Here is a 25816-nt window from a genome sequence, read left to right as displayed (position 1 = left end):
GGGGACTCCGGCCTGCCAGGGGAGTCCCGGCGTCTGCCCGGGGACGCGAAGGGGCTCCTCCCGAGGATGCCGGGCCGGGGCCGAGGGGAGCCAGGCTGTGTCCATATTGATCGGAGATGGAGCGAGGCAGACAATGCGGGTGGGGGTCGCGGTGTGTGGGGGGAGAACGATGGGAGCGAGGATGAAGGCGCCGTACGCCAGGGGCGCTACACGCGCGCGTACCGCCCGCGTGCTCTGCCCCCTCCTCCGTTTTTTTTTTTTTTGGACAAGAAGGGATGCTCGCTCTCCAGCTTAATGATTGAGTGCGGCTTGGCTGGGATGGGAATGACAGCTAGAACAGAAGCGCAGTCTGTTTGCAAACCTCGTAGCTAACTTTATGGGGGGTTTGGGGAGAGAAATTGCAGGCTGGGGAGCAACTAGAAGGCTTGGGAGAAAATAAATCCACGAACCGAATTTTCTTTGCTGCTTGATATGTGTTTGACAGTGCTCTGTGCGGCTGTCAAATATTTCTTCTGTAGCAATTACTAGTGGTATGTGTTATAGCTTGCAAATTTTACTTGTGCTCTTTCATATAGAAATTCTTAAGAACTGTGTAACTATTCATCTTTAATTTCTTATAAATTTATGCATGAATAAATCAAGATCTTTAATCATCACTGGATAGAAAACTCCGTATTTTAAATGCAATAGATAAATGTTATTTAATTTTTATAGGTAGTATTTAAATATTAATAAATCTTAAAAAGTATGGGCTCTTGGTTATATTCTTCCGGTTTTGCTCTTACGAGGTACCAGAGTAGGTCAGGGCCCAGCTCACTTTGCTATTGCTTGTAGTTAGGTTAGTTTTCCTAGACTGAGGCTGAGATGTCTCTATTAAAACACAGCTGAGGTTTGAGGGCTTATGATGAGAAAAATAGGTCATTGTAAAGATAACATTTCTGCCCAACTACATCATCCATGCCCTTAAACAGGGAAAAGAAACTTCTAATGATGAAATAGGTCCAAAACCTGAAGCATGTTAGTGTGGACTGTATTTTTTTCCTTTAATCTGATAATACATTTTACAGGATCCTGCTTCCTAGGAGACTTACCCATTCCTAAGGGGTTGGTTGGCTTTCTCCACAGTAATACATTCAAATTTGGCATACATCATTTTCCTTTAGAGTGACAAACTGAGAGGTGATGCTGTACTAGGAGTTCTTCCACTTCCTCATTGCACTGTTTTGATTTAGAGTAAGATCTAGGACTTTGAACTTGAAAGGACCCCAGTGGCTTTTCTTTTTCTTTTTTTTTTTATGTTGATAGGGCCTTAGAAAACATTTAGCATGTAATTATCACACTGCTCAGAGTAAGAGAGCTCATCTGTTTTTTCTTTAATATCACCTGTTTTGTTGACTTACTGGTGTTAAATATGATGACCCTACAGTCTTCATAATGCTTCCTAATTTTTTGAATGTTGGGGGTTTTTTTCCCTTCTTACCACAGCAGCAGCTCTTACAACTTCTATTTGATACAGGAAGCTTCATAATGTGTGGTAATTAATATATGGAGAAAACTGCAGAAGTGCTATTAAGTAGTGACTTATTCTGAAAAATCAAGTGGCTCCTTGATCTGAGCTGCAAGTCATAAATTTCCACTTCATATATATAATTTTACTAGAAGTGTGGTAGCTGTGTATCAGAACTTGTAATGCAGTGAAATCAGAATGATTCATAAATAGGGTTGAGGCTCACACATACATGCTGGAAATGCCAGTTCAATTTTAACAGTAGCATTGCTGCTTATTGCTGTTCTGTCAGTATAGATCAGGATCTCGATAGCTTAATAAATTCCCATATATTTGCTCATAGATGTTAGGATCTTGGAACACGTCGTATCTCTATGATGTTTCTTTCCCCTCTCACACTTTATAGGCTTTTTTTGAGTCTGTGCTGCAGACAGTGGTGAGTAGCCCAAATTATTTCTTTTCTGTCTGCATTCTGAATGATAATTGCTTCTCAAAATCTGATTTTGGGACCATATTTCTGCATTGTATGCTTTCATTTGTAGTGTACGTAGAACACGATCAGTTGTATTGCTTTCAGTAATGGATCTGTGTTCTGCATCTAAGGAATAATCCCATTTTAAAACACAAGGGATTTATTGGTGCAATCCCTGTGTGCTCAGGGTACATGACAGTTCTGAATTTTTATAATAAAGTATTTGATATATTATGCTTAATAATCAGCATAGATGTGTGAAAAGGGTGAAGAGATTTTGGAAAACATCCTTCTCCAGAAGTATTGTACTGCTCTTAATCAGCCTTCAAAATGTGAGGAAGTTTTTTTTTTGAGTTTGGTTTGGTACAGTTTGTGTCACTCTGTTTTACAGTTTTTATTAGATTTTCTGTAAAATTTGGTATGGCCTGGAGTTAGAGAAACAACTCCATGAAGTATTTGGGATGTAAATAATTAATGGCTTTAATCTTTGAAAAAGAGATGCCCAGCTTCTGTTGCAGTGGGTATCAGATATATTTTGTTGATTATCCACCTGTTTCATGCATGTTTCAGGGTTAGAGACATTGAGCTTTGTGAAGGAAGTTTGACACACAATTTCATAGAGAAGTCAATCTTAGTAAATTCTTCTTAGTATATTTCTTAATTTTATGTTGGGCTAGGAAGTGGGTGTAACCATGATAAATAACCATTTCTTGGCTGTTAGGAAACCTCACAGGAGCAGTTTTAACTCGCTACTCTGTAGAATGAGGAGTCTTTGCCTTACATGAATGGCTTCCCGTACATGAACTAACCTTCAGGACAGGATTTTTCTCAAGGCTTTGCCTTTGTTTTTAACCTTATACTAAGAAAATTCTTGTCAGCTAAGCCATTTAAGTCCTAGCATAGGGTAAGATATCATTTTTGAAGTGGTCATTGACACGATGTTAGTGTGCTTTTTTTTTTTCTGCTCTTGAGGATGAGACATAATGAATTTGGTTAAATAGAGGCTATTCTGAATTTAAAATGAGTGCTAAGAAGTGGTATGTAGTTTGTGGTAAGTAGTAGTGGTAAGTTTTCTTGCAGTAAGCTCTTTGAAACATCGAGAAAAGTTTGTTCAAAGCTTCAGTGAGTATTTATGTACAGTCAGCTTTGGGGGAAGAAAGGATTATCTCCTTCTTAGGTGAGTTTGTTTTTCCTTAATAATATATTCAATGCCTTTCTCTGTTATTGGAATATTACTTACTTTAGGCCATGCCCGAACTGAAAAATTAACTAGTGTACTTTACATTGCCCGCATTGTTTACACCCTCTGATGATTTCTGTGGAAAAAGTACTTAGCAAGAAGATACCCTTTTAGTCTCTGTCTGTGTTTCTCGTAGCCTATGTACATGAAAATATCGTTTTAAGGTAATTGGCAAGTGATCAGTGGATATGTGGGCTGCTACTCTGGCAGATTTTCTTACTCCTCTCTTTGCGTTTACTGATGAGCAAATCTGTTAAAAATCCCAAGCAGATGTTGCTGGAAGGAGCTGGTGTGGGGTGTGGTATGATTTTGTGCAGGGAGCCAGCAGGGATGTGGAGCTAGTGTCCTGGCCCCACACGTCTGCGGGAGCCATGCACGGAGAGGGAGAGCGAGCTCCTGATAATGGAAGTGTTTGTTTAGCCCTGAACTCCCTTTTCTACGTTCACAGCCATGCTGGGAGAGTATCTGTCTGCTTGTAGAGAGGAAGGCAGCCTGAGCATGAACTTTGCTGTTGCTCTCACGTAATCTGTGTTGCTTTAAAAATAAAATGTTGTAGCTGCACGAAAAGGTTTGCACCAGCACTGTGGTTATACAGACCATTTTAGGATTCATACACTGAGAAGCAGTGCATTAAGATTTGACCTTATTTCAGTATTGTTATTTAAGGGTGATAATTTGGAAGTTAAACATCAGCACTTGCTTATAAGCATCGTTTCATATATAGTTGAATGTGAAAAGCTATGTACACACAGGCCAATAGTCGAGACCTTTTTGGACTTTGCTCTGCCAGGGTCGTCTTCTGGTTTCAGTAGTTTGCTATGCACCAGACACTGTTTTTCAGAGAGTATGTATGTAGTTGTCTGTGAATGTTCTTGCTGAAACTTTCCTGAGATGTTGTAAGGCAAAGTAATTGCTCTCTTCTGAAGGAGGGAGGTTTGTTTTCCCCACTTCTTACCTTGCACTAACTTTAAGTGCCTGATCCCACATTAAACAGACTTAATTTGCTAAAATGATATAAAGCTAACCCTGATAAAATGAAGTAAATATTGTGGATTAGGAAGTTGACCTGGTTTATATCCTGGTTCGGTGAGCATCAGAGCAGATGGATAAAAAAGGGGGGATTTTGAAAAGTGCTGCAGAAGGGAGAGCTGGGAGTGAAGAATAGGGAAGAGGAAGCAGGGTTGAGTTCCTTCCATTTTGAAAACAGCAAGCTTATTTTGGCTACTGTAATGTGAAACTGTACTGTGAATGCGATCCGGGCTGCGAGTAGTTGTGACCTGTCACAAGGAATTTAGTAAAATAGTAATTGGGGCACAAATGTTGCCTTTTCTTTCCTTTTAAAATTATCTGTGAAGTTTGAGCATATTGTTCTTAGACCAATGATAAAATAAGATTAATGGAGTAAGATATTAATAGCCATATTTTAAGGTTGGCAATGCAAGTCAGAGCTGTCATAAACCTTTTTTAATTCTAAGAACAGTGTGGTATCAGTCAACAACATTTATGTGCTAATTCTTGGTAAAAGTTAAACTCTATAATCAATAGCATACTTTTAAGGTAATTTTGGTATAGTATGTATAAAGTGTTCTAGTTGCCATGTAGGATACATTTGTAAAAAGGTGTTTGTCGATAATTTGTAATTAAGCCATAAAATAGATGTAAAGAGTATGACACTTCTTTCTTAAACTGTTTAAAGTTTAAGTAGATAACTGTTTGGTACACAATTACATTTACGTGAAAAATTACTTAATGCTTGAGAAAAACAACCAAGGATGTACCCAAGCATGGCGAGCTCTGCAGTGTGTTGTAGCTGCCTTTTTAACAGTTACGGCACGGTTAATTGTTCATGACTTAAATGAAATAGATGGTAGTATGTATTTGAAAGTTACAGAGAGACGGAGAAGGGGTTTCAAAGTAGCTTTTATTTTTGTGATTACACTAACAGCAATCTAGGCAGTTAAATTTGCAGGATGCTCCCTGTAAAAGCTGCGGTTTTGTCTTTCCCTGCATCAACTCAGCAGCCACTTAGGCAGAAGGAAACCATATACAAAAACTACTTGTGCTTTTCAGTTGCACAAACTTTTTTTTTTTTTTAAAGCTTGAATTCAGTGAAGTCCACTAAGGATTTGGCTATTAGTAACAACTTCACATAGAAGACTGCAGTAGTTGGCATCTGTATATTCCCCAGAGAAGACACGGGGACAAGGCCTACTTGTAGTGGCTAGAGGATTTTAAATTGGGAGGGACAATTAGGAGAAAAAAAATACTGAAATAAGTGTGCAAATGTAATTTTCAAGGTGCGCATGTCTTTTGTGCAGAATTGTAAGCCTGTCAGTTTAAGTGAGGATGGTCACAGCACTAGTTAGTCCACTACAGCAATAATTATCCAGGTTTCAGATCCTAATTATTTTCTCTTTCTGGCATAGACCTATTTTGACAATAAACTCTGTCCTCTACTTTCTGAAGTCTTTCTGTGCTTAAAAAAAAGCAGTCAGCCAACGCTGCTTCCTTTTCTCTTACCCTTCCCCTCCAAGGAAAATTAACTGGTTTATTTCAATTTAAAGAGCTTTTTGTTACATTTGAGAGAGAACATGTACCACCTCACTGATACAAAGGTATGAAGTTTGCCTATTCTAAACTCTTCAAACATACTGTAAAACTGAGTAGAAAGGCGTAAGGTGAGCACACTGGTCATCTACAGTTATGTAAAACTGCCAGTTTGGCTTTAATTGAGGAGTGATGTAACTATTGAATTTGCTATCATTGAAAATTTTGTCTTCCTCTCTCAAGTCTCACTGCTACTGCCAGCACTTGTCAGGGCAATTTCTCACGGTAAATATGCTTCACCCTGTCTTTCAGCAAATCTTAACTATTGTGGTTTAAAGTTCAATGTGTTTTACAGTACTAATCCATGTTAGTACAGAAAAGTTGTGAATATTCATTTGCCACCCTTTTGTAACACCCCAGCATATTTATTTTGTTGCAGTTCTAAACATGATCTTTTACATAGCATCTTATGGTTTGTTTCATTGGCTAGTTTTTGTAATCCCAAGCCTGTTGGTGTTATGCCTTAAGATGCCTCTTGCTGATTTCTCAAATTGTTTATATCCACAATGGAGATCGAATGTGTATTTCCTCTAGTTTTGTTTTGAACAGCTTTTCTTGATTAAACTGGTTGCTACCTTTTATTAGAAAAGATGCCCCAAAATAGCTTTGGTCCCTCATGTTTCTGATTTAATTTTACATTGCGGTTATTAAAGAATGCAGAATAAAAAACTTTTAAAACATTCACATGATTAGTACTATTTTGGACACTAACTGTGGTGGAACTTGTCACTATCGTTGTTGTTTTATTGCCAGCCATGAGGTCTGCCAATTTAATTTGTGACAACGGTAGTGCAACTGAACAGATTAAAGCACGAAAGCTGCTGGAGACTTCAGTAATCTTATGAAATTGGTCTTTGGCAAAAAAGACCACATTCAAGGGGGTGTGGTTTTTGTTTGGTTGGGTTTTTTGCTTTTTACTCAAAGTAATCAGTATTGTGGACAGTCGGAAAAATCTTGGGTAATCTAGGGTGATTATACCCATGCAGCTGTAGTTTGCCTGTTTAGTAGAAAATAGCCCAAAAAGAAACTCTGCGCTCTATACACAGGGCTTGATGGTATTATTTTCTGCAGTATGTTTGCCATCATCTCTAGTTAAGGTGGATGCTAATTTTTATCTTTTTTTTTTACGCTGTGAAGAAGTAGTAGTTGAGTAGTTTAAGCCAAGCCTGTGTTAAAACAGCATTTAAAAATTTGCTTAGTCTTTCATTATACTTCATTCTCTACTGTCCATTAGGTTTTCTCAAACTCTCACCTTTTTTGCATTTGGGATAGATTACCTCTTCATGTACATAGGTAGCTCTGATACAATGACAATGGATCTTGATTGGGATTTCGGGATTCTACTAAAGATTATAATTTCACTATATAGTTTCCAGCGTGGAGTCTAGCATTGACTTCATATGGACAAATGTTTGTGCTACAGCGTTTTTACCAAAAACTTAGCTGGAAAATAAATACTTAACCCATGTGAATACAACTTAATGAAAGCTGTAGGCCTTACTCTGTTGTCATTTGAAGTCATTGGGCTTTGTCACTTCTTTCAGTAAGTGTGGTATCGTTTTAATTTCTCATTCATCTTGCAAAATTAATTTTCTTAAATGTGTCTCTCAGTGTTTATTCTTTCATTTATGGTATGAAGTTTTGCTGCTCTCTATCCAGCCTGAAAATGATCAGAGATGCATTTTTTCTTTCTTTTTAGTAAATATCAAGAAGTGTTCTTCTAAAGAGGATTTATGACTTTTAATCAATTTTATATTTTTTCCTTTTAATACAATTGAGTTATTGTTGTCTGACCTTTAATGAAGATCTCTTTCTTATGTTGTTGAAACTCTGTTCTTCAGCTTTGACTACACTCAGTACATCAGTAACAGCAGTTTTCCTTCTCTCCTTTTTTTTTTAAGGCACTATTTATGCAGTTTGCTGACTTCAGCAACATGTATCTGTCTCTAGATTTAAAGGTCCTTAATAAAACATTCCAATGGTACAAATCATAGCATCTTCTTGTTGTGGGGCAGATTGGGTGGGCAGAATGTAATCTGGCTAAGATTGCCCTGCTCATGATGAGATGGCGTGGGGGGATAACAGGCTGTTTGCTGGAATAGCTAAAGCTTTGTTTCTTTCTCTTGTGGTGCAGAATCTGTATCTGGCAGGATTGTTACCTGAAATAGTACGGCCGTAGGCAAAATGTGAAGCAGGAGGTACGCAATGTGCTGCTTCATGAGCTCTTGTAGAGGAACCAAAATACTAGTTACTCTGAGGGGAAGCACCTGGAGTTCTGTGGCTGTGGTACAGACAGATGGAAAAGAGAGGATCTGTTTTTCGGCAATGCAAAAAAGTATTGTAATGAGCTATGCACCTCAAAAGCTGGGGTTTCTTTTGAGTTACTTTGCCTGCAGTGTGCATCTGACAAAGCAATTTGGCTGCTTGTTTTTCTGGCATGGCACTTGCTCTCTACTCCCTATGCCAGGCCTCATTCTGTTACTATCTAAATCAAAGATTCAGTGTCTGAGAGGAAGGTTTTGAACGTGTGCGTTCAGTAGAAGACAGTGCAGTGTGAGGAGGTGAGTCCATGGTATATAAAAGGCAGTTTTTAATAAGTTTGAAGACGTGGCATGCAGATAATACTGTGATATTGGAGTTTCTGTTGAAGATTTCAAGCCTTGAAATTGGGGGAATTGGCAAGTAAAGGACTGGACATGCTAAATGATCTTTCCCTATTGCTAAAACTAATTCAGCATGTGAATAAGCACATGGGACTTTACTGCAAAGCAGTTAGAATTCAGTGTCACGTTTGTACTTCGCTTTTAATAAAATCACTTGTATAAAATACACTGTTGCTTTTCTCCGTCCAAGACACAAAGTATTTATTAATGTGACAGTTCTTACTTTTAAAAATGTTTTTATAGCGTTTGAAAGCCTAGAAATTCATTGTTAATCAGAGGCATCTAGTTCTGGCAAACCCAGTGCTGCATTTCACAAGTCCTACAGGTGACTGTCTCCTGGTCTTGCTGGAAGGGTTCTGTTCCTGCTAGAGAAACAGAGTACTTCCATTGGGATATTTTAGCACCTGTGAATATTTTTACTCAATGTCTAAATAATACTTCTCAGACATTTCCCTGACTGCTTGGTGTAACTTTTTTTCTAAGCTACCGCCCTTACAGGGATTCTATAGCAAAGCATGAGCTCCTAGCTCTTCAGTGGCAAAAAACATCTTTTTGCTGCCATGCCCCCAAGTCAAAGAGTCAAGATCACATCCTGAAAGCAAAAAGCCCTCTGAATCATAGGATGGCTGAGGTTGGAAGGGACCTCTGGATGTCATCTGGTCCAGCTCATGTGCTCAACCAGACCTGGTTGCCCAGCACTGTATTCAGACAGCTTTTGAATAACTCCCAAGGATGGAGACTCCGCAACCTCTCTGGGCAACCTGTGCCAGTGCTCGGGCACCTTCACAGTAGAAGAGTGTTTCCTGATGTTCAGACAGAACCTCCTGCATTTCCGTTTGTGTGCCCATTGCCTCTATTCCTGTCACTGCGTACCACTGGAAAGAGTCTGGCTCTGTCCTCTTTACACCCTCCTATTAGGTGTGTATATATGTGTTGATAAGATCCCCTCAGAGCCTTCTCTTCCCCAGGCTGAACAGTCCCAGCTCTCTCAGCCTTTCCTCATTTGAGAGGTGTTCCAGTACCTTAATCATCTTTGTGGCCCTTTGCTGGACCCTCTCCAGTATGTCCATGCTTCTCTTGTACTGGGGAGCCCAGAACTAGACACAGAACTCCAGGTGTGGCCTCACTGGTGCTGAATGAAGGGAAGGATCACCTCCCTCAGCCTGCTGGCAGCACTTTGTCTAATGCAGTCCAGGAATACCATTTGTTGCCTTTGCCGCAAGGCGTGCTGGCTCATGTTCAACCTGGTGTCCACCAGGCCTCTGAAGTCCTTTCCTGCAAAGCTGCTTTCCAGCTGGGCAGTGCCCAGCATATACTGGTGCGTGGGATTGTTCCTCCGGAGGTACAGGACTTTGTACTTCCTCTTATTGAACGTCATGAAGTTCCTGTGCTCTGGAGGGCAGCACAACCCTCTGGCATATCTGCCACTCCTCCTGGTTTGGTGTCATCAGCAAGGTTGCCGAGAGTACGCTCTGCCCCCTCATCCAGATAACTAACGAAGATGTTGAACAGGACTGGACCTGGCATTGCCCCCTGGGGTACACCGCTAGTCACTGGCCTCCAGGTAGACTTCATGCTGCTGATCACCACCCTCTGGGCCCAGCTGGTCAGACAGTTTTCAGTTCACCTCACTGTCTGCTTGTGCATCCATACTTCTCTGTATGGATATATCTATGAGCTTCTCTGTAAGGATATTAACAGGACACAGTGTCAAAAGCCTTACTAAAGTTTAGGCAGACAATATCCCCTGCTTTCCTGTTGTTCTCCTATATAATGATAAGAAATCTACTTTGCTTTCCTAAAACCAGAACTGAAATATATGCTTATCCTCTCTGTAGGGTGAAGAAGATGGGCAAGTCATTTTACTGCCTCTGCAGTATGTGTTTAATTCTGAATATTAGATATTGGTGTGGGTATCTTTAACCTTTTGATGTCGTTGGCACTATATTGTCTTTGCCAGTTTTTCTTGTCCTGCTTTAACCTTGTTGTGGGCTAGCTTATACCTAACTTTAGATATAGGTCATTATCTATATCAGTGTTGTCATATCATGAAATAATAATGGTCTGCTGTAAGGGAATTTACTTTCTGTAATCGTTGTATTACCTGAAGACTTTTCAGTGATATTGCAGAAAACTGTTTTCAAGAGATTAATTCGATGTTTGCCATATTAGCTTTCTACTATAACTTACTGATTCAGCACAGTGTGTTACCATTGTTCCAGAGAGGACTATTAAATGATCAGAACTAAATTTATCAACCAAACCGACAGTCTTACGAAATAGAAAATAAAGTTTGGGAGCCATATTCTGTAAACCCATGTTAGTTGATACCATGGAACATAAGAATAGCTGTTACAGTCAAACAAGAGGTCCTTCATGTTTTCTTCCAGTTTGTGGAAGTGACCAGTGCTAGATGACAGGGGAAGAGTGTTAGAATAGGGCAAATGTACAGTGGTGCTTTTCCAGCATCTAAGGATTTGCAGCTCAGGGGTTTCCTGAGCAGTAGGTGTTGGTTTAGTATGTAATAACCAAGTAGTCCTAATTTATATTTCTTGGAATGGGGAGAGGACACAGTGTAAGCCGTGGTACACCTGATTACGGGCTGAGTGGAGCAATGACTTTCTTTGTCATCTTGTTTGTTTTGGTGATCTGTGTATTCTAGTCTAAACATATGGTCCCACCCCACTGCTGAGTAGTATTGGCTACCTTGGAGGCTGTCATTTTGTACTTGCACTTGGGATTTATTTTTTCTTATGTGCATTACTTCCTATTTTCTGCAGATAATCTTGTTGCACTATTTTGTGTGGTACTTCAGTTTTTTTTTTAACAGATGCTCCTTCGTAACTACCCAGAATGACTTAAAGCACACTTTAATCATCTTCTCCCCATCTCCCTACCCTTTCTTCCTGCTCATTGGTGGAAAACAGTTTTTTCACCTTTATTTCTTAATTTATTCCATTAGGAGAAAGGTGTTTGGTACAGGAACTATGGAATGCTGCCTCTTTGGAAACTGCTTTCTAGTGTAGGACATGGCAGTCAGGGGTGAGATCCTTTTGTGTGCTGTATTTTGGCATGGAAGATAGCTGGATGTGACTTTACATCAATGACAGTGTCCCGTGTCCAAGACATCCCGGGATCAGGAAACAAAGATAACATATTTGCTTAAGCTTCTCATTGGCATCCGTTTTCTGCATTTCTGAGACTCTGTTCTTATGACACCAATAGACAGGAGTTTATTTCCATGTGATTCAAGATAGGTGTGAGAGGGCTTTGGTCTGGAGGCTGTGCGGCTCTGCTGGGCTGAACTCATGAATTGGCCACGTAGCTGCCTCCTTGGGTCTGGCTTGCTGTGCTGAGAACACTTCAGGGTTTCAACTGAGGGATGGAGGTGAAGATTGCATTTACATTTCAACTGTTGATAGGTATGTTACTCAATACTGTTTTCCAGTGCTTGAACTGTTTTTTTTCGCCCCTCTTGGGTATCTACTTACTGTTAGCCTTGCCTTGGAAAAGCATTCTATCGGTTCTCGTATACTTCTTTCTGCTCTGGTGTGAAAGTCTTCTAAGTTTGTTAGCTTACAGACTTCATTGTCATCTTAAGTTGTCTTAAAGAAGCCTGATCACTTAGAAAAATTTACCAGGGCTAAATTAGTTTTATTTTTCATTTCCCTACTTGAAGTTGTTCGTCATACCAAGCTGGTGGTGTTTTTTTTTTTTTTTTTTTTTTCTTAAATGTACCTTTCCTTTTCCTCCTCTGCAGCTCTTAACATCACCATGTGGTGCTGAGGTAAGAAAAGCTCTTGTGTTGGGGCCTCTGCCTGATATTTTAACTTTAAAGTGTACAAATAACTTTTTAAGGCCATAAAGGAGCAACTTCAGGAAAAATCCAAGTGAATCTTCTGAATATTGTGTCTGGGACTCTGTAGTGTCACCTGCTGAGTACAGAAAGACTTCCTTCCTTTTGGAGATGTGCAGCATGCAAGCATTTTATTTTGTATCTCTGTAGTTGAATCCTTTGTTTGGATTGCTTAACTTCAGTGATTTTTATGGTGTGTTCTCTAAAGACCTAGCTGACATTTAAAAATTTAGTCTAAAGTTGCAGAGAAAAAGGAAAAATAGATTGTTTTATATCGTTACAGAAATTAATCTCTGAGATGGCAGAAATTGTTTTAATGGTTATAAATAAATGTGTTACATGTACTGTTATTTGACCACTGCTGCAAAATGTCAGGTTAGATATGAGGACTTGTAAATACTGTTTCTGTTCAACATCAAGAAAGTTTTTGAGGGGAAAATTATGTAAATCTTGCTACATGAGATTTCTGTTTACAGTGCACTATGCTTTTCATGTTACTTGTCTGCTTGAGAAGGTCTTGCAGATGTTCACTAAGCGTAGATGATGTAGGTGTGTTGGGGCTTTTTTGGGGTTTTTTTGTTTTTCTTTATTTTTGTAACTGTTAGTTTCCTAACACACGGGGAGAAGGATGACCATGCATTCATTGAACTATTCTAAAACCTGGTAAGAAAGTTCTGCTTGTGTCTTATGGTTTGTTTGTTGGTCTGTGAACTGTTGTTGGCATGATGGAAATACTTGAACAGTGGATATTCCTGCAGGATGACTGGCAAGGTAGGACTGCAGCTGACAGACTGCTGCAGGGAACTGAGCGTGGTGAACATGTATTACAGGAGTCTAGAATGTCTTTAAATAAAAATAATTCTCAGGATTACCTTCCTACTTTAAAACAGAATATTTTTATTCTTACAAATTGGGTAAAAGCACAAATTGTAAACCAGAATTTTACTTACATGGATTTAAGCTCGTGTTTAAATAGGGTAAAGTTACTTTAACATACTGTACCAGTTTTTCTATAAAATACTTGGTACTTGAAATGGAGTTTCTCTGTAGCTCTCTTGCATTTTTGAGCCTAACTTGGTTTTATAAAGCAAGGTGTGGTGGAAGGATGGGTCCTCAGATAAAATTCACTGGAAATAGAAATGTACTTTGAGAGAAGTAGTATCTTGGACAAATGGACTTTTTGTTTTCCTCACAACTGTTTCTGGATGAATTTTGATAGGGACATTTAAAGAATGTGGGTCTTAACACAGGAGCCATCATCACTAAACTTTTTGTCTAAAAGTATGGCAAGCTAGTGCATTTCCCCAGAAATCTGTTTGTGAACAAAATATATGCTGCGTTGAACTTGGTCCTTTGAAATAGTGTAAATGCCTTTAATGAGAATTTTTCAAAGCTTAGCCTATCTAGGCATTCATATCAGAGATTCGTTTTACCACAGAAAGGTCTCAGTGGAAGTGTTGACCTTAATGTGAGAATTGATTAAAGCATCCCTGCCTGTACCTCTTCGTCCAGTGCACCATCAGTGGAAATTACTGAATCGTGTTGTTAAAATTAACCTGATCTTAAATATGCATTTTGTATTTTGACTTCAGAGGATCAGCAGTACAATACCATGCAACTGTGCAAGTGGAAAGGTTTAGATTGCTGCAGGAAACGTTTTTGTGAAATTAGAGTTTTTATTTGCACAAACATATTCTCCATACAGAATATACAAACACATCTGTCCGCTTTACTCTTGTTTTTCTGCTGGTTTAGTTTTGTGACTGGTGTTCACGTGAATGCTGGTGGCGGCACAAGGAAGGGGGGGAGCGGGGATGAAAGCAGCAGCCCAGCAGGGACGCGGCGCTCAGGAACTACTTCTTTTTCACTCGGTGGTGTTTTACGTCAAATTCAAGTCCTCATGGATCTCTAAGCTTATGAGGCAGTACTTGGTAATTTTGCTATTACAGCAGTTGCATACAAGATGGTTGAGTAGTGAGGTAGTTTTTTTTTTTTTTTTTTTCTGTAGGAGAGTTTAGTACTTTCAGCATTGTCACTTACACCCTTCTCTGCTCCTCCCCTTAAATGCTGACAACAGCCTCTTTTCAATAACATTAGACCTCTTTTGACCTATTCTTGTTCCAGTTAGATGTACTCTCTTGAGACTGGTGTTGCTAATAGATTCACTGAGTATGCAAGTCATAGCTTTCTGTGCATATTTCTTTCCTATCACTTCATTGGTTTTTTTATGAGTAAGAAAGGGTTATGATGATTTTTTTTTTACAAGTTGAAAAATGTCTGTTTCTTTGGTAGTGCTCAGGTTTTGTGACACAACGCTCAGATAAGGAAGTTTTAAATATTGCTCATAGACTAGTCTAGTAACTATCACCAATAAAAAGCACTACTTTATTTGCCATCAGCTTTTCATGTAGGCAGTACAGTGAACATAAAGGTAGGTTTTCCTATTCTATAATTATTACTCATGCTTGCCAAGAGGAGAAATGTTAATGGAAAACTTCTCAGTATTCCTGTGGGAAACGGTTAGGTGATATACTGAAGACATAAGACTTCAGGGATATTTAACTTGTCATATATTATGCAGCAGAGCCCTGCTTGCTTTATGGAACCGTATGGTAAGCTGTGGAATATATGCCATTCGTCTTCAGGGTTCTTTCCATGTTATCCCGTAGTCGTTTACTTTTGTGGGGTACGTTTCACGCAGATTGCATGCGAACTTTGTGTTCTCTTTCTCTTTTGTGGGTTGTCTTCGCAGAAACCTTACCTATGTACGTACTCTCGGCTTGCGTGAAGTAGTTGTGGCTGGAAATTGGGAGTGTGAAATCGCCTGCTTTACAAACCAGCAGCTTGGCTTGGCTAGCAAAAGGCAATTCTAAGCACGTTCACTTCCTTCCTGCTGTCCTTTCACTGTGGTCCTTTATTCTTGTGCTTGGAAGTTATTTCTATCAGTATAAATTATCTTGTTTCTCAAACAGATGTATATCTCTCTTTCCTTTTTTTTTCCCCTCAGGACAAGTGCTTTAAAGTTAAACACTGTTGATAACATTAGGATTTGGCTGTTTGGACCGCTATTCTGTATCCTTTCTCACGCTTAGGGTTTGCAAGTAACTGAAGTCTGTTATGCATAGCAGTCTGCGTGTAGAAACTGAAGTGAAGCAAGTAAAAAGAAAGGGTTTAAAGACATTCAGACAGAGGAAAGCAGTGCTGGTGTGCATGTCTCTGTTAGGTTTAGAAAGGTGTTGCTGAATTAAGAAGGAAATTTCTGGAATGATAGGATGGGCATGGTACCAAAGTTGGTATTTTTTTTTTCTTAATTAGGAAGACCTTGCATTATTTTTACAGCATTCATCTTGGTTTTGTATCTTAATATAATGTGAATGTTCTAACTAGAATTGGAAGCTATTCAGGGGCTTTTTCAGATTGCTTGTCATCTTTGGGAGGAAAGGAGACCAAGTTTTACCTGAAATGCCTTCCTGATATTACGAGAGTATCTTTGCTACCTGAAGAGGATCTTTTCTAAGTGGATTAAAAATTGCCTTAGAAATTACTGTGTTGGTTTCCACTTTTGGACACCATACACTCTAAGCAGAAGAGGTCTGTGGGTTGGCCCTTTTTTGGGTTCTGATTTTCCATTTGGTGAGGTGCTATGAAAGTGAAATGGAAGTACTGTTGGAAGCATTCTTTCCGTTTTAGTGATGGTGATGTTTTATATAACCCTGTGTGTAGTGAATTTTCTCTGGGTTGTTTCTTCTTAGTAGAAGTTTGTTGTTTGTCCCTTTTGACGCTGGCTTTTGTGCATCTGTTTTCCTGTCTTTTCTGTTTGGGGAACTTACTGTCATATTTTTGGCTCTGATGTGCCACGTACTTGGATTTCCTAGAAAATTATAATCTTGTCTGCTCTGGGATACTGTGTTTAAGCTTATCTGAGGAAACACAAATATATCTACAGTTAATGCTCATTGCTTCATCTGCATACATTTTGTGTGTAAAGCTGTAAGTGGTGGTAACAAGGCAGGAGTAGTGCTTTTTGATAGTGACTTGCAAAACACACAGAAATGCAAGAAAACACAGGTTTTGTGGCAAGATAGTAGGTGAAGGTAAAACTCTAAAGCAAAAAACTCTCCAAAACAAAAACCTGATTTGAAGCTGAACACCATTCGGTTATTATACAGACTCCCAGCACCGAGTAGTATTTATATCGAGTTTCGTGAAATGCAGTGGTAAGTTGTTCTGATAACGTCATAAATACGCTGCTGAAGTGGATGTTTGTGTATTGTGGAAGATATCTTTCAATCAACAGCTTCATTTCTTTTTGTTTCAGATTAAGAGAAGTTTCAGAGAAGCTGAACAAATATAATTTAAACAGGTAAGGCATATCACATGCTGCTGTAAATCATTTAGGAAAGTACAATTTTTGTAACAGCAATAAGAAGCAAATGATTACACTGTAGATACAGTCTTAGAAAGCCTCAATACTACTAACACTATAGTTCAGAAATGCTTCAGATAACACAGTTCTTATATTAGGAAGAAAATATTAGGATTTCAGTTATGATAAATTATGTTATTGAATACCCTCCTTATTAAATTATTCCTTAATTTGAAGTATAACCCCTGTTGTTTATTGCTGATCAAGTTAAGTGAAAACTGTATCACCTTTCAAGGTTTTGTTCTGCATTTTCTGTGCTTAATGACCAAAAATACATCATAGTTGCTTCAACTAATGCACATACTTAGTCATTCTTGAATGTTTTTATACTGGTAACAGTCACTGCACGTTGTTTCTTCTATATACTTCTTGGTTTTTATTTTTTTCAGACTTTAAAAGTTTAAAAATGTTATACATGCTCACTTTGTGTTTTCAGCCACCCCCCTTTGAATGTATTGGAACAAGCCACTATTAAACAGTGTGTGGTGGGACCAAATCATGCTGCATTTCTTCTTGAGGTAAATTACTTAAATCTGCTCAGATAACAAACTTGAAACCATAAAGTTAATTTTAACTTTTCTATCATCAAATTGATCAACATTTTTCAGTAACTGAAAACTTGTTTTTGTTTGTATTTTCTTCTGTGACTTGTCTTACATTTCAATTTTGGACATTTGGTGTTTTTATTTTAAATACAGGATGGTAGAGTCTGCAGGATTGGTTTTTCAGTTCAACCAGACAGATTGGAATTGGGTAAACCTGATAACAATGACGGGTAAGAAATGCTTTTCTTCATATTACATCATTCTTTTGAACTGGATAAGCAGCTTGGCTGCTTTTTTGGTTTTGTTTTTGTTTGTTTGTTTTTAAACTAGGTTGCCTTTGGAATGGGTACTTTGAGTAGATACATAATGGTTATGGTGATGCAGCCAAACAGCGTAGCTCAACAAACTGGTATAGGAATAAATAGCAGATGTGATTCTAAAAGAAGTGAGACAGGATTTCTTTGACTTCAAGAAACAAACCCCTCCAGAAATAACCCTTATGAAAGAAACTGTGTTAAATTGTTAAGGTTCATGTAGAATCCACTCTGAAAGTGGTCCCATCTGGAGAGGCTCACTTTCTAGACCTTGTGTCTTCAGTCCAGGTAAGTCCCCCTTAACAGGACTATCTAATGGTTCATATTTGAATATAAACCACTTCTTAATATCCAAGTAGCATATGCAGGCTCAGGTTTATGGATAGAACACCTGGTGATTACAATTTGTATGTATACGCTAACTGAAAACTTAGCGCAGTGGCTAACTCAAATCAGTAATTAGCTTAATATGTATTTGCAACTGTGCTATTATGGATTGCTGATGTGCATAAGATCTGTTAGGCATGCTTTCCACTTTCTTTTTCCAGTGTACCTCTTAATATACAGTTAGATTAGTTTGGAATATTCCCCAAGGGTGTTGCTTAAGCTGGTATGTTACCAGACTAAGTCCCTGAGAATTTAGACCTGGGATTCCAGGTTTTGTTCTTAACCCATTTGGGATTGTTTTGTGACTGATTTACCATCTTTTACTTTCAGTTCAAAGTTGAGCAGTGGCTCAGGGGCAGGAAGGACATCCAGGCCAGGCAGGACTAGTGACTCCCCATGGTTTCTGTCTGGTTCTGAAACTCTGGGCAGACTGGCAGGCAACACCCTTGGGTAAGTTTTGATAGGATTGAGGCTGCAATCTGTTTGTTCCATATTTGAGTATATGTGTATACACATATATAAATTGTATGCAGTATGTATAAGGGAACGTATAATTACAGCAGTTGTGTAGGTAGGGTATAATAAAAAAAACTTTATTGACTTCGTTAAAATAACAGATCTGCAAGTGACCCTTCAGTACCTAGGATACGGAACATTCTTCATGTCTGTGTGAAGAATAACCTGGTTTTGGCTGTGTTGTCTTTTTTTGAACGTTTTTTAGTTCCTTGATTTTGAAAAGCAGTTTTTTAGAGGGACACTATCAATTTAAACCCTGATAGGCTAGCAGCATAAAACAAAATGAGTGCATTTGTACAGGAAGAATCTTCGTTGTCTATGTTTGCAGACCTTTGTGTGGTCAGTTTTATTGTGCCTTCTTCTCCCCTACCCCAAGTAATGAGCAGAGTTTGTTAGTTGGGGTCTTATACATAGTAATAGGTAGGGAACATTTGAAAAAGATTGTTGCTCAGAGCCTTAAAAATTTTACTATATACTAAATGTACTATACAGATTCAATTTTTTTATCATGAGCTTTAAAATTGATGGTGTCCCTTTATATAGCAACGTAAATTAATCTTCATTACATAATCACAGTGAATTCTTCGTTATATGCTTTTGTAAGACATGTTGAACAGTGCTGCTTCCTAAGGTTACCAACTGTAGTAAAGAGAATTGCATTTACAAACTGTGGTTTCTGCATGTGAATGATTTGTTAAAAGGGAGGAACTATAGGGTTTCCACGAAATTGAATTTGTTATTTATGTTACCAAATAAGCTAATTTCATCTGGGGTTTAGTTGCATGAAAGATAGCCCCCCCTCCCCCCCCCAGCTTTTTGTGAAACCTTTGTGCATCTGAACTTAAAATCCATGTGTTAAACTTTAAAGACAAACTGGTAGTCATGTTTAAAAACTTACTGTGGAAACTGTAAGACTTTTTTTTTCCTTGTTATTTTTACCTGAGCATAACCAGTTAAAATTGTTTGAAGCTATGTGCTTAGGAGACTGACCCTCAAGAGTTCCTGATTTCTTCCCTTGCATGTTTCAGAACCTAGGTAGTTGAAACCGAACTAGTAGCATAGCAGTAGATGTTATAACTGCTCTATTAAATGAAGGGAATACCTAACTTAATAAACTGAATCTAAAAACATTCAAACTGTGGAGCCCTTAGGTTATATCACTGGATTTAGAAAATTGCTAGCATGCTAGTGAGCAGTGGAGAGATGTGGAGAACTAGTAGGTGAGCAGAAAGATTTCCATTCTATATTAATATGTATTCTAGGTTTAGGCAGCTTTAATAGGAATAGCTGTGTCCTTATGATTTTTTTCTTTCTCTAGAACAGGACCAAGTTAGGACACACTTGCAATATTTGAATTATATGAATATAAATTGTTTTAACTGTTAGATGTCTTAACTCTGTCATTGGTAGTTTATAACTTAAAGTAGAAAATGTATCTGTAATAAGTATTAAAATCTAATGAGTAACCTTTTCTTAAATCCACATTTTCCCTGCTGAGAGTTGAATTGAGAATTCTTGTGTATAAAGAATTCAAATTCCCATCAGTCCCCTTCTTTTCCCCTCAGCCCCCTTCCCACCTTTAGAAACAGATCAACTGGTTCGTTTTATTTAAAGTGTCACATTCTTCTTTGTTTTGGGTTTGTTTTTGGGTTTTTTTTCCTAACTTATGAGACAAGACTTTCCCTAAAGCCATCGTTGAATTGCTTTTTGTCTTGTCGTTGTCTTTGTGGTCGCTGGCTAGAATCCTGAAAATGTAGATGTCTCTGTGACAGGGCCTCGTCCTAGGCAGATGCTTGAGTTATTCTGGGACTGCATGGTCTTGTCAGGAGGGGAAGAAAACAAAAACAACAACAAGAGAGACGGATGTTAGTAATCAACTTAAGCCATAAAATATGACCAGTATTTGTACTTAATTAGCTTTTATAGCTACATGTGGTATACTTTTAATGGGAATTTATTACTGTTTCAGAGAACATACCTTTCCTTCTTGTCTTATTTAAAATGTTTTTCTTGAAAGGAGATTGAGGATTAGGGTGGTTGAGAGCAGCAATGTTCTGCTTATACTGATTATTAAATAGCAGTAATACCATATCCAATAGCCTTTAAGGTAGATTTGTACAACAAAGTTTAGTTAACCTTTAAGAACAGAGTCTTTTAGCCACATTCAGTTGACACAGTTCTGTGGTGTTAAGATAAGTGGAAAGTTGTAACGATGGGGAGTTGTCTATTTCTACAAATCACTGCCTTTTTACTCCCTTGTTTTGATACAGACTCCTAGAAATGAAAAAACTGTTCAGTCAGTTTAGGCATGTTTTTGCAATGTATACAGTTGGTGTTGATTTCTCCAGTGGGAATACGTCCAGAGTAGAGTGTATCTCTTGAAAACCATCTGTGAGGATTGGAGAACTATCTAGTGTAAGATTTCTTTTGCAGTAAAGGAGTTTACTTGATTTTTCCAGTGTAATCTTAAGCAGTTTCTTAATGTAAACCAAGTCTCAGAAATTTTAGAAGACCCATCTGAGTATAGTGATCTTCTGTCAGAGTTCACTGACCATGAAGCCGCTGCATAATGTGCTTTTATAGTAGGAAGTTAACAGCTGAGTGTTAAATATTATGCTGCTGATACTGTTGCTTTTAGAAACTCGGTATTGGTGCATGCATGTGTTTATGTATGTATAAAGCCACACAATTATATGAATAGAGGAGAGTGCAACTTCCGTTGGAGTCCTGTTTTATATTTCTTCTGTGTAATTCAGAACTTTATCAATTGCCTGGTGCTCTTGTTCTTACTAGTTTTGAGAGAGGCTTTCATAGTGTTTGTCTATGAAGTCAATCTGCAGTATTTTTCAGAGACTGTCTACAAGTTAATAGTAAAACTAAAGACTTCCTTCTTGAAGGAGTCCCCAAAGTATGCTGCTATATTAAGAAAAAAAAATTATAATCTAAATTTTCTAGAAGTCGCTGGAGTTCAGGGGTTGGTGGAAGTGGAGGAGGATCTTCTGGTAGATCATCTGCTGGAGCTCGAGATTCTCGAAGGCAGACCAGAGTTATACGCACAGGACGTGATAGAGGATCTGGACTGCTGGGGAGTCAACCGCAACCTGTGATTCCAGCATCAGTCATTCCAGAGGAACTCATTTCACAGGTACATGAGCTAGAAACTGCTTGTTGCCAAAAACCTGGAGGGCTTCTCACAGCATGTGAAGAGGAACGTGTTATAATAGTAGTGCATTTTCTCCAAGGAGTAATGGCATATAATTGAAAAGATTGACTTTCTCTAGCTCAGTTGATTTTATTCTTAAATGGGTAGTGGGAATGATAGAGTTTTTTCGGATTCTGGAACTTTCATTTCCCAAGCTTCTACTAAGACAAGGTATGTGCTTAATCTAGGTGGGGGATGTCATGCATTGTTCATTTGCAGATGGAAGATGTAGTGAGACAATCAAATATTTGAGAATTGTATCAAGCATGTGGCTAATAAAGTTTCTTGAAGGGGTATAAGGAAGGGGGGCAGGTTGACTTTTTTTTTTCTTGTTTGATAAAAGGAGTGATTCATTTTAGGTTTAAATGAAAAACATTAAACTTAATCTCTTTAAAATACTAACAATTTTTCTTCATGAACACCTCTACTTATTTTTTAACAAATGTAACTGATGAATGTTGGGTATGAATTACTCTGATTTTGCGTCTTAATGCACTAAAGCCTGAATAAGCTGACAGGCTTTGCATTAAATGATTAAGTGGAGTTTGTTAAAACAACATTTTTCTCCATGTTTGAAGAAAATAATACCTTCAAAATATGTGACTAATTAATGCATTTAAATTCTTAGTTCAAAACAAGTTGCTAGTCTACATTTAGAATACAGATGTTTGTTGTTAGGCCAAAGATAATCTGCTTACATGCTTTGAATGGCCTATAGCATGACTGGCACAAGATAGGAGCTAGTGGGCAGGGTATCTACAGACTCACCAGTGGTAGACTGGCTTCTAGTTCCTTTCTCTTTTTTAAATTCAAAACCCAGTAAAAGCTGGGAGTTTCTGCCTCCACAGAGCAAGAAACTGGAGGTGTTGGTTACTCTGACGTTAGCCCTGCTTTCAGGAGGTGGTTTGGTTAGATGACCTCTAGTGGTCTTCCAGTTGTGGAGTGGTGGGGGTTTTTGGACTTCATTGTTCACCTCCATGTTTTCTTGAGAGTGTTTACTGACATCGTTGATACCTTAGATGAAATAGAAAAACAGACTAATACCCCCTGGTTCAGATGGTTCCATTCTATAATCTAATGTATGGTTGTTGGTTAATTTGTAACTTTGCTTCCCTTGCTGTGATTTATTGCTTTTTTTTTTAAAAAAAAACCCATACTTTGTCTACCTTTAAAACAGAAGGTGTCTAAAACATTTTTGGGATAACTCTAAAGCAGACTAGTGGGAAAGATCTTCACAGCTGGTCTCTGTAACATAGATTCTACTATGTATCGAAAATCTGTAAACTTCCGGCATAGAATGTTATGACAAAAAGTTTACCTTTGTATGCTGTTAAAATGTCCATTTCTTTTTTTCCTTGTCAACAGACCATTTTATTTGGTGCCTCATTTTTACTGTGTTATGAAAACATTTGGTACTGGTTTCTTACCTTCTTCACACAGTTTGTGATCTTCCAGAACTCTGTCATCTTCTCTGCCATTCAGTAGAGGGTAGTCTGTGTGGAAAAACAAAAGTACTCTGAGTCCTAGGGTTACTGGAATAGACCAGAATGCTTCTGGCTTTTGTAAATTCATTGCATCTGTTTAACATTTGGAAGCTTTTCTTCTGCATTGCTAATAAAAATCTAAATGTTGCAGAAACTGCTGAAGATAAGCCTTTAGAAACAGAATGATGAGAAAAACAGAGGATGTAAAGTGGTTACATATTCAAGGGCAGTGGAAAGAGAAACCAGTGTCAAAAAGACACGGATTAAAGTGTAGTTTTGGAACAACATTTGTTTGCAAAACCCTGTTGATTGACATAGTAAGTTTAAACACTTTTCTAGAAACATATAGAACATTCTCAGAAACAGATTTTCCACATCCTTTAAGTACAGCGTTAAGCATTTCAAGAAGTAGATTCTAATATTCCATTAGGAAATTCTGCACCAAAGTTAGAATTCAGTGGCCTGATTTGAACTGAGAGAAGTTTGACTATCTGGCTTCTTTATCTATCTAGAATTTATCTTTCACTATCTAGAAGTGAAAAATCTATGTGAGCCTTTGCACGTACTGTGATTGACTTTTGGTTTTCATTAGACTTCTTTTAGAATTAAGCATTCTTTTCTTATGAATGGTGGTTGGTGAGCTGAGAATGACTAGTAACCAATTATACTCTGCTCTTACAGGCGCAAGTGGTTTTACAAGGAAAATCCAGAAGTATTATTATTCGGGAGCTCCAGCGAACAAATCTGGATGTAAACCTTGCTGTAAATAATTTGTTGAGTCGTGATGATGAAGATGGAGATGATGGGGATGACACAGCAAGTGAATCATATCTTCCTGGAGGTTTGTATCCTGCAACTTTTGATAAGAAAATGCCATTGTGTTCATGTTCTGCTGTATTTAAGCACCGACAGTGTGCTCCATGCTGTGCAAGGTATGCAACGAAGACAGTTCTTGCTTATAGGAGCAAAGTCTAAAGATGAGCAAAACAAAAGATGCACTGGAATGTCTTGGGTATTAGGTTAGGCATTGAAGAATAACTGTTGGCCATGTTCGTGGGTGGCATGAAAGTTACTTTTTTTTTTAGGATCCCAGGCTTTGTAACATCAGCATTACTTACATCTGTATTTTGCTGCTCAACGAGATGCTGAGACTGCTGTGTGGCTTGCTCATAAAAGCTAATTCTAAAACCTTCCTAGTGGCTTGCATGTTTTTTTGCTACTAACACATATTCTTAAGATACAGCAGTCTTTGGAGCAAAAATCATACAGCTTTCTTTTAATCAAAATGCCTCAAGTGAGTGCGAAACAGCTACAGTTGTTACAGTTAGACTGAGAATTTATTCTTCATCTCAAGTTCCCCTCATAATGCTGTAGTATTCTGGCTATACTGGTAAAATGCTGTAATGAAGTCCAACTATTTTTGAAATATTGTCTGTCCCATACAATTGCTTTTTATAAAAGACTTTGAGTCTCCTTTTGCATTGGCTAAATAATTCAGGTAATCTTTTCTTGCTGAGTAAACATATTTGAAAACATAGCAGCCAAATCTAATGTTTGTGTTAGGTGCACTGCATGAAGAGAACACATCTAAACTCTGACTACGTATTAGCTTTTCTTTCTGTGTGTCAAAATGACGTTTTGGTATTTTTCTAATAAATGTTTTTTTTTTTCTGCTCATCTGGTTCACCAGAAAGGTTCATGGGCTTCCTCCATCTTTATCTTGTCAATCATGTGATTAGACAAAGGTTTTTTTTGTTCTGCAGCAAAGGCTTTGTATTTCATTTTGCCTCTTCTAGTTTTAGTTGCATCTGTCAAGCTGCTTTATTTTGCTGTAGAGTCAAGAGTCCTCTGGTGAAAGGGGTGGAAAATCTTTAATCTGAGTCTTGTTTTTTAATGATCAGCTTAATAGCATTAGACAGATGCACTGGAGGAAGTAAATTCTCCTAACTCTTTCCAAGTACTCAAAGCAGGAGTTCTTACTCTAAGCATACCTGAATGCATTCCTACAGAACCGGCCTTCAGAAGATAAATCACTGTTAGCAATCATTTACTGTAGAAGTTCTTTTTAACCACACTAACCAGCTTTCTACAGCATTAACTATTCTCTTAATACCTCTTGAGATCATAAGGACTCTCTTGACAACCTGTGACTGGTAACTTTTATTTGAAGGTGCCTGCACTACATGCTGTGACTCTCTTGTATTTGAGGTAGTTTAAAGTAGTATGCAGTTTCACTGTCCTCACTAGCTGTCCAGAAAACAATTTTGTCCTTGGCTTAATTTTTAAAGCTTCTGCCCTGTTTAAACTAATCTTTCCTATAAGGGATTGCAACCTCCTCATATTAGCGTTTTTTTCCCTTTTTTCTTTTACCCCGCAGAGAACCTGGGCTAACTCTTCCCCAGTTCTTGTGGGAAAAGACGTGGAAATGAGAACTGAAATGAAACTCAGTATGTCTTAACTCTGGTCTTCAAAGATGTAATTTGTAGAACATGCTATGCCTTCTCTGTTTGTTTTAAGTTATTTCAGTTTTGTGGGTGAAAATAAGCTTTTTGCACAGAAATTAATTAATTTGATATCTGAATATGATCAAAACAGTA

The 25816-nt window shown here is 38.1% G+C and overlaps 1 protein-coding gene across 1 annotated transcript in view; it reads left to right on the top strand.

The window, feature by feature from the left end:
* Window positions 1-66: 66 nt before the first annotated feature.
* The window catches only part of LOC104627893 (E3 ubiquitin-protein ligase UBR5-like), a gene marked incomplete at its 3' end in the record, with an annotated part of 44627 nt that continues 18877 nt past the window's right edge, over window positions 67-25816 (top strand). Inside the window, exons 1-8 of the mRNA XM_010296289.1 lie at window positions 67-218; window positions 15098-15208; window positions 16664-16708; window positions 17208-17289; window positions 17470-17546; window positions 18348-18467; window positions 21489-21678; window positions 23901-24060. Coding sequence (XP_010294591.1) covers window positions 67-218; window positions 15098-15208; window positions 16664-16708; window positions 17208-17289; window positions 17470-17546; window positions 18348-18467; window positions 21489-21678; window positions 23901-24060 — 937 coding nt within the window. The remainder of the gene's footprint in view (window positions 219-15097; window positions 15209-16663; window positions 16709-17207; window positions 17290-17469; window positions 17547-18347; window positions 18468-21488; window positions 21679-23900; window positions 24061-25816) is intronic.

This window comes from Phaethon lepturus, unplaced genomic scaffold (assembly GCF_000687285.1).
Source record: "Phaethon lepturus isolate BGI_N335 unplaced genomic scaffold, ASM68728v1 scaffold15631, whole genome shotgun sequence".
Lineage (NCBI taxonomy): Eukaryota > Metazoa > Chordata > Aves > Phaethontiformes > Phaethontidae > Phaethon > Phaethon lepturus.
This window is presented reverse-complemented; position numbering and strand designations above follow the sequence as displayed.